The sequence below is a fragment of the Erythrolamprus reginae genome, chromosome 4, assembly GCF_031021105.1.
Source record: "Erythrolamprus reginae isolate rEryReg1 chromosome 4, rEryReg1.hap1, whole genome shotgun sequence".
Lineage (NCBI taxonomy): Eukaryota > Metazoa > Chordata > Lepidosauria > Squamata > Dipsadidae > Erythrolamprus > Erythrolamprus reginae.
This window is the reverse complement of record NC_091953.1, coordinates 57,854,897-57,864,328: the sequence shown is the minus strand read 5'-3', so window position 1 is coordinate 57,864,328 and position 9,432 is coordinate 57,854,897. Positions and strand designations below refer to the sequence as shown.

The 9,432-nt window shown below is 40.9% G+C and overlaps 1 protein-coding gene across 1 annotated transcript in view; it reads left to right on the top strand.

The window, feature by feature from the left end:
- The first annotated feature begins 4,557 nt into the window (after positions 1–4,557).
- The window catches only part of GRIK1 (glutamate ionotropic receptor kainate type subunit 1), a 197,693-nt gene continuing 192,818 nt past the window's right edge, over positions 4,558–9,432 (top strand). Inside the window, exon 1 of the mRNA XM_070751768.1 lies at positions 4,558–4,654. Within this exon, the coding sequence (XP_070607869.1) occupies positions 4,558–4,654 (97 nt within the window). The remainder of the gene's footprint in view (positions 4,655–9,432) is intronic.

Genomic DNA, 9,432 nt, shown 5'->3' with positions numbered 1-9,432 from the left:
TATTAAGTCACAAATGTTTTTAGAAATCATAACAGCTGAAGTCACCATCAGGTTAACCCAGGGATAGTCAAAGTTGGCTCTTCTATGACTTGTGGGCTTCAACTCCCAGAATTCCTGAGCCAATCATGCTAGCTCAGGAATTCTGGGAGTTGAAGTCCACATGTCATAGAAGAGCCAACTTTGACTACGCCTAAGTTAACCTAAAGCTAAACAGGGGTTGATTTAATTAACACAGAGCTAGAGTACATTATATAGTACAGACTCACAGTCATAACAGTTCCTTTATTGTCTCCACATCATAAACGCTTCATTCAAAATTTCGCAGGACAATGTTGCCTTTTGATAATACAAATTTGCAGTTGTCATTAAAGTCTCACCATGCCTTTGTGATCATTGAAGGACTGGAACTGGACTGGGCCTTCAGTGATAATCTCTCTGCTTATGCATAATATTATCCTAGGTATTCATAATGTAGCTGTCAGGATTAAAATGTAGAAATAAAATGGCTTATTGAAAGCCATTGTGCCTTTAAGAAATGGAATAAGATATTAGCATTTCTTAAAACCATATTTTTATAAATGTAACTAGAAATGAGTGGAATCTTTTCACTCAGCTGTTCTTGATAAATGATTTTTTAAATATGTAACTACAGCTTATGGAACCATGCCCCAAGCTTTAATGTTTCACTAAAGTCAATGATTTCTTCAGTGTTTCCCCCCCCCCCTATTTCTGCTTTATTCCACAATCCCTAATATTTCTTTCCTTCCTTTTGGGGGAGAGGTATTTGTAAGAAATATTTACTCTAATGGCAAACCTGGAATAGTTCTTTATTCTGTTTTCGAAAATCTAGAATGGTGCTTCATAGTATTTCCATGCACCACATTTTTGTGTTTTATGCTGCTCCAAACAAAGCCTGGTGTTAGCATAAGGAGATAAGCATAGCTCATAGCTCAGGACTTCTACCTTCCAGCTTTATAGATGATCTTTATAGATCACTTTCTTCTGAGGCACACAGATTTTTTTAAAAAAAGCTTCACAACCTTTACCATCAGGTGACAGACTAGCTGCTAGCAGTGATGTAGTTTCACAGATTATACTATAGAGCTATGGATGCAAAATAAAGGCAGTGGGCAAGAATAATTTGAGCTCATTATGTGTTTCCTTGCGTTGTCCACAAGAATTGTGATGAAATCTGATTCTGAAACTGATATTTTTTAAATGGCAAGTCAAATTCTTGCACGTGTAATTTTTAAGGTATGCATATGCGTTTCCCTAAAGGTAATAAACATGGTTTTCATTTAAGTACAGTGATACCTCGTCTTACAAATGCCTCATCATACAAACTTTTCGAGATTCAAACCTGGGGTTTAAGATTGTTTTGCCTCTTCTTACAAACTATTTTCATCTTAGAAACCCACCGCCGCCGCTGGGATGCCCCACCTCCAGACTTCTGTTGCCAGCAAAGCACCCGTTTTGTGCTGCTGGGATTCCCCTGAGCCTCCCCTCTATGGGAAAACCCGCCTCTGGACTTCCATGGTTTTGCGATGCTGCAGGGGAATCCTACAGCGCAAAAATGGGCGCTTCCCTGGCAACGGAAGTCCGGAGGTGGGGTTTCCCAGTATGGGGAGCTTCAGTGAAATTGCAGCATTGCAAAAACACAGAGGTCTGGAGGTGGGGTTTTGAGGACTTCAGTGTTTTTGCGATGCTGCGATTTCATTGATGCTCCCTTCGCTGGGAAACCCCACCTGCAGACTTCCATTGCCAGTGAAGCGCTCGTTTTTGCGATGCTGGGATTCCCCTGCTGAGATTTCCCTGCAGCATTGCAAAAACACAGAAGTCCGAAGGTGGGGTTTCCCATGGAGGGGAGCCTCAGGGGAATCCCAGCAGCACAGAAACGGGCGCTTCGGCTGGCAAAAGGGGTGAATTTTGGGCTTGCACACATTAATCGCTTTTCCATTGATTCCTATGGGAAACATTGTTTCGTCTTACAAACTTTTCACCTTAAGAACCTCGTCCCGGAACCAATTAATTTTGTAAGACAAGGTATCACTGTACTTGATACTTTAGATCAATGGTGGGTTGTAAATTTTTTTACAACCATTTTACCTGCATGCTTACGACACTTCTATGCATGTGCAGAAGCATCCCGGGTGGGGGGCAAAGCCTCCTGCCACCAGCGCGATCAATTCTAAGAACTGGTCCCAACAGGGAGCAACCACTGCTTTATATGGATACTTGCTTTTTGTTGTTTTCTATATTTAAACTGTACAAAAACTCATTAAAAAAAGGGGGAGAGAGGGAGGGAGGGAGAGACAGAGACACAGAGAGATAATTAGTATACACTAAGTGATCAATGACTGGATAAGAAACTATTATTTCAAAATATATTTATCCAAATTTTTAAACACATTCTTATGTTGGAATAGTAATGATACATATGTATGTAGGTATGTGTGTAGCAGTGTGTGTGCGTGTATAGATAGACATGTATACTATTTCTGTTTCATCAATAAAGTTTCTACCTATTAAACCAGATAGGAACATATTATACTTCTTTCAGTTTCTGGCCCATTGGGTAATTCTTATTAAAAGGTGGATTTCTAACACATAATAAAAACTAAGCAAGCAAATAAAATCATTCTGAATACAAAATGAATTACAAGTGTTTCCATCTGATCAAACTCATTATTGATGGCTAGATTGACATACTTAACCATATCACTGCTTGTTGTAATAATGGTTTTGATTGCTGTGAACAGTTTTGAGTGAAAAGCATAATTGCCTGTTTGTAAGTGTTTATTTACCAAGCAATGGCTTTAGAATCCAGTAGACTCTTTAAGTGTACTGGTCTACTAGCTGTCAGTTCAGATATTGAATTCAGGTATTGTCCTATATAGTTTTTTTTTAATATTGCCTATACTACAGTATAATATATTTTCTTTTATACTTGATTGAAAAACACATTTGAGATATGCAGAAATTTCATTCACTTTTTCTACCCTCAGCGATTAGCCCAAAGTTGTAATTATTGGACAAAGGAATGTTTTAATGATATAAAACATTTCATTCTATTGGGGGTGGGGGGCATATATAAGTGCACTAGCGTGCCTTCCATCCCTTGTCCAATTGTCTCTCCTTTATCCCATATATCTTTTCCTCCTTCTTATATCTTCTCCTCTATTTTTATATCTTTTCTTCTATCTTCTTTATATATTTTACTACATGTTTATTCTCTTCAATATGTATTGTGCATTGGACAAAATAAATAAATAAAATAAATCCCATTGGAATAGGGAATCTTCTCCCACTGAGATTTCTCCTTTTTGGGGGAAGGTACAGAGATGTCCCTAGGGGTTGTTTTTTAAAGTACCCTAACAGTAAATGGTAGTGATACACGTTCCTATTTTACACCATCCCCAGTAACTATCACCATTTCCTGGAGTCAGTCTTTCCATTCTCAGGGGCTCGGAAATTCAACCCTAAGGTGCTCAAATCTCCGAGGTTAGGGCCTCTGAAAATCGTCCCGTATTATGTCCCTCTGGGCAAATCTCAGCCCAAGTCCCAGCCACGGAATCTCTAAGTAGACGCTGTGTGTTTTAAACAGAGGCTTGGTGATAAATGACTGAGAGCGGGGCGATAACTGTAACGTATGTGTATGAGTATGTGTGTGCGCGGCGTGTGATGTTCCCAGGCGGGCTGACGTCACCAGAGGGGGCTTCATTCATTTCTTCTCCAGCTGACCAGCTGCGAGTTGACCGGGTTCCTTCAACTGGGCCGGGAGAAGAGAGCCGAGCCCGGAGACAAGCAGCGACCCGATCAGTTCTGGGTTCGCGGGGCAGAAAGTAGCGGAGAAAAAAGGGGTGCGCGGAGGTTGGGAGAAAGCACGGGACGGGCTCCCGCCGGCGGCGGCGGCTGCTGGGATCTGCCGTGAAAACTCGTTTCTCCTCCCTGCCTCTTCGCTGCCACGTTCGGGCGGTTGGGCGGCAGGTTGAAAAGCGGGAGCCGAGCCGGGTCGTTTCCTTCCGAGAGGCAACTTTCCCATCGAATGACTGCCTGCCCTGGACTCGAGGAGACCCTCTGCAGTCCCTCTCGCCTGGGCGGGACGCCAGCGGGAGTGATGGGCTGAAGGAAGGAGGGATACACGCGCTCACTGCCACGAGAGAGAGGGAGAGAGAGAGGGAGGGAGGGAGAATTAGACACAGAGAGAAAAAGAGATAGAGAGAGGAAGGGAGGGAAAGAGAGAGAGAGAAAGGGAAGGAGGGAGAGAGAGAAAGAGAGGGGGAGGGAGGAGGGAGACAGACACAGAGAAAAAGAGATAGAGATAGAGGGAGGGAGGAAAAGAGAGAGATAAAGGGAAGAAGGGAGGGAGGGGGAGAGAGGGGGGAGAGAGGGGGGAGACGAGAGAGTATGTTAAAGGAAAATATGTGGGCTTGCCAATCAGTCTGAGTCCGAATGCCTAAGCAGGAGGGGAAAATGTGGCCCAGAGGTTGAAGCATGCACCCAGCCAGAGCGTGAAGAAGGCGGGGAGAGAGAGAGAGCGCCCTTTGCCAGGAGCCCATGGACTCTGCCATGGAAGCCTGCGGGAGCTTCTGGTTTCTCCTCCTTTATCTTCGCCTGGACGTCCTTCAGACTTCCCAGCAAGTGCTCAGGATCGGTGAGTGCAAATAAAAGGGCAGGGGAGGGTTTGTGAACGCGGGAAGGGGATCTCTCCAGAGGTTTGGTTTAGGCTCCCCCATCCGTATGGAAACCTCCTCTCTCTTTCCCCATCCCCTCAAAACAAACACCAGGAGTTCAAGCTTCTGCTATCTGCCGGTTGGCCACAAGGTAGAAGGAGTCCCTCTGCTCCAGTTTGTCCCCAGCTACTTTGTTCCAAAGAAATGCTAGACCGGAAACTGCTCCAGAGTACCTGGACCAACTGCTCTTGCTGGATTGCAATGTGAACTATCTGGGCAGGCTGCTGGTCCAAGGATGAAGCCGAGGCTGGCTCACACCAGCAGAGCATGCACAGTTGACTTTTTGCCCCGGGATGGCTGCCCAGGTCCCTCTTACCCAGGAGTTTTGTTTCAGTGGCTGATTCCCTCCAGAGTGCTTTTGTTTCTCCTTCTTATTCACTTACTTACTCAGAAGTTTTTGCTCAGGGACAGTTGGTGTGCAGACTTAGCAAAAGAAGTTTGTTTCTCTATGTGTTGTGTATGTATACATGTCTCTGTGGGTGCACACGTGCAAGCATTTTTTTTTCCTCTTGAAAAGAATTTTTGGACTTCTCATCAAATCTTTAAAAAGTACCTTTGAAGTCACCAACCATCTCCACATAAATTTTGTGTGAGATCTTTTGCTTGTGCTTTCCAAGGAAAGAAAGTTCATTCTCTTTCCAAAATTCATTTTCCCAACTTGGAGCCCTTCAGAGGTATGAGATTACCATTCTGATTCTTCCTGCCAGCATCACCAGGGGCAGAGTAATTCAAACATCTTAAAGGCACCAGATTGGGAAAGCTGTTCTGTACTAATTCGAAAATAAACAAATATTGAGTGCCATCTGCTTTACCATTCTTCATTTCAAAGTCACAACCTCCACTCCCCCAACAGCCATTTCCCTTTGGCATTGTCAATATTAATATTTTCTTTTTTAAGATACCAACTTCAGGAAGCTATCTAGAAACCAGAACAGTGAATAAACAATGTAATAACTAAAATACTAAAATAACTTTCTGACTGGTATGAGATGTTGGAATGGTCATTTAAAAATTAGGAGCCAGAAATGGCTACATAACCTATTCTTCTTTGGGACTGAAAGAGTTGAAATATAAAGATCATTGCAACTGCCATACTGTTAGAGTGATATGCAACTATGGACTATCTTGATTAGATCCTCCTAAGCAAGGATATGCCACTGTATGGTTGACAAAAAGAACAAACTTCGCTCTATGGAAACCCAACAAAGTTCATAGGGAAAGTTTCTTTCTACACTGGGCTTCTTGGGTCAACCAGACAGTGAATATCAGTTATCAAAAATATAGGTAGAAAATTAAGCAAACACTATGCAATTACAAAAAGGGAAGCCAACTTTCTGAATTCTGTTTCTTTGCAGTAAGTGGCTTGTAAATAGTAGACTAATGTTCTGAAAACCTGACCTAAATTACTGTATTTAAAATGGCTGTAAAACTATGCTGAAAAAGTTCTTCTCAGGGTATTGTGATAAATTCAATGAAAAGAAGGGAATTCTTGATGAACTTAAGGAGAAATTAGAATATTGTATAGTAAATGGACAAATAAGATTACCAGCAAAGAGCATATTTGTACCTCGGGGGTTGCAATTTTTGGTGCTCTCTGAACTTGTTTGTTTTCTTCAAGACATTTCATTACCAAACTGGGCAACCTCAACAGTATGAGTAAGGAAACATCGGCAAGAAAATAGCCAAGCTGAGAGAGCTCCAAGGACCCCACATAAATAAGTTTATTGCTGTAACCATGTATAATAACAAGAACACAAGAACAAGGGGACACAATCTGAAGTTAGTTGGGGGAAAGATCAAAGGCAACATGAGAAAATATTATTTTACTGAAAGAGTAGTAGATCCTTGGAACAAACTTCCAGCAGACGTGGTTGGTAAATCCACAGTAACTGAATTTAAACATGCCTGGGATAAACATATATCCATCCTAAGATAAAATACAGGAAATAGTATAAGGGCAGACTAGATGGACCATGAGGTCTTTTTCTGCTGTCAATCTTCTATGTTTCTATGTTTCTATGTAACTACAATAAAATAAAATAGAATAGAATAAGAAAATAAGTGTGAGATTCAAAGAAACAGGCAGGTTAGGGTAATGCTTTAAGGATCAGGTTAGAAACTGGGAAATCATGAAGGGATACTGTGGGGTGGTCACTCTCTCTTAGATCTAGGGAGGAAGCAATGGCAAAACCACTTCTGAAATCTCGCCTCACAAAAAATAGTAGGAACTTGCCCAGGTAGTCACCAGGAATCAACACTAATCTGAAGCATGTATGTGCGTTGGGCTGCATGGGTGCATATGTGCAAATACACACACAGAGGTTAAAACAAGGTATAATAAGGCCAGAATTCTTTCTGTGTCTAAATAATAACAAAATACAATTAGCAACTTGACTACTATTGAAAAAATTGAATATTTCATATTTACATATTACATATTTAAATCTTGGGATATGATCTCTTTCTTTCCCTATAAACTATAAAAAAATTATTTTCCTTTTTAAATACTGTAGATACTTGACATTTTGGTGCTGGAGAAAAAAACATCATTATGTCAAAACTATGTGCATAAATATATGCCGTTTTGATATATTTTAATCTTGATTGTAGTGGATAATATAAAAGACGTACAGATCAATTTAAATTATAAGAATGGTTCCAAAAATTAACATTGAAGTGCTTTTCCAACTAACTTTGATCATGAGAATACTTGTGCAGTTACTTTCACAATATTGCCAGTAAGCCAATGAATGTCTTTGTATTATTAAACTAAACCTTGATGTGCAATAATAATTTATCAGCTTTATATGACCTGCTTTAGAAATTACTCCAGGAAGAATTAAAATTGCAGCACCTAAGCTACTTATATTTAATTATTGTACAAAAATTGTTATGGAGACTTTTTCTGATTATCTAACGTGAAAATGACAGGTCAGAAGCTCAGCAATCTACTTCTTATTAAATTGCAGAGCTTCGTTGGAGATCAGCTGTAGCTATTCTTAGAGAGCAGCAGGTCCCTGTTATCCTTCAAATCCATGTTCTTTATCTCTGGGGAAAACACATCAGCACTTATCTTTTTTGATTTTTATGGGCTAAAAAAAGCTTGCCCACTCTTAGCAGTTAAATAGCTGGATTTGAACAAAAGGGAAAGTTTTATTATTTTTAAATCATTTTTTTTTTTGCAGTGTTTGCAAATCGACTAGTTTGAAATCTCTCTCACGTTCATTCACCTTCATACACAAGCACTTTGTCTCACATACTCTCTCACACAGAGATATAGGGAATATATACAGTAGATTGGTTGTTGATGCATCCCATGAAATAAATAAATAAGACACTATTTAAAACAGTAGTAGTAATTACATAAGATAACTGGCGGAAATGCTTTTTTCTACTATTGCTGTTCGGCATCTAATATTTAAGATACAGTGGTACCTCTACTTAAGAACGCCTCTACTTAAGAACTTTTATAGATAAGAACTGGGTGTTCAAGATTTTTTTGCCTCTTCTTAAGAACCATTTTCTACTTAAGAACCTGAACCTGGGAAAATTTCCCAGCCATTCCCCTTTTAATCCTGGCCATCTCGGGCTTTTCTGGGCTGCCAGAGGAGCCTTTTGGTGGCACAAGGAGGCTTTGGCAGTCCAGAGTGAACAAAGCATTTTCCTTTCTCTGGGCGCTTGGACAGGGAATAAATCTCTGCCAGTGCCCAGAGAAAAGAAATGCTCCCTTCGCTCTGGGCAGCCGAGGAGATCACAGTGAAGGAAAGGCGCCAGCTAGAAAGTGAGCGAGCGAGCGAGAGGAGAGGGGAGCCCTTCAGCTTGGGAAGGAAGAGGCAGCAGGTAGCAGCAGCAGCAGGCAGTGTACGGGAGGCAGTGTACGGGAGGCAGTGTATGGGAGGCAGCCTTGCACCAGGTGTATTGGAGGCACGTGCTCCTCCTCGCTGCCTCAGAGTCCCTCTTTTTTTTAAAGCCTTAAAGTTTTGCATTTTTTTATTCCCCTTACCTCATCTTCTTCCTTTTTCCTTCCTTCTCCTCTTCCTCCCACCCAAATTCCAAGCTTTTATTTCTTTCCTAATGGGTTTGCATGCATTCTTTGCTTTTACATTGATTCCTATGGGAAAAATTGCTTCTTCTTAAGAACATTTCTACTTAAGAACCTGGTCACGGAACAAATTAAGTTCTTAAGTAGAGGTACCACTGTATATGTGATTCAGGAGTTATTACAGGTAGCCCTCGACTTACAACCATTTGTTTAATGACCGTTCAATGTTACAATAGCACTGATCATAGTGATTGATCAGTTTTCACACTTATGACCTTTTCAGCACCCCCACAGTCATGTGATCAAACTTTGGGTATCTGGCAACTGGCATGTGTTTAGGGTGGTTGAAGTTTCCGTGGGTTTTGGGATTGTAATTTGCAACTTTCTTAGAGAGTTTCCTACAAGCAAACAATGGGGGGGGGGGGAGGACCAGATTCACTTAATAATTTCATGACTTACTTTAACATTTCAGTGATTTGCTTAAGAACCATAGCAAAAAAGTCAGAATGCATAATGCATGATGCATTTATAATAGAATAGAATTCTTTATTGGCCAACTGTGATTGGACACAGAAGGAATTTGTCCTTGGTGCATATCATCTCAGTGTACATAAAAGAAAATATACATTTGCCAAGAATCATGAGGTACAACACTTA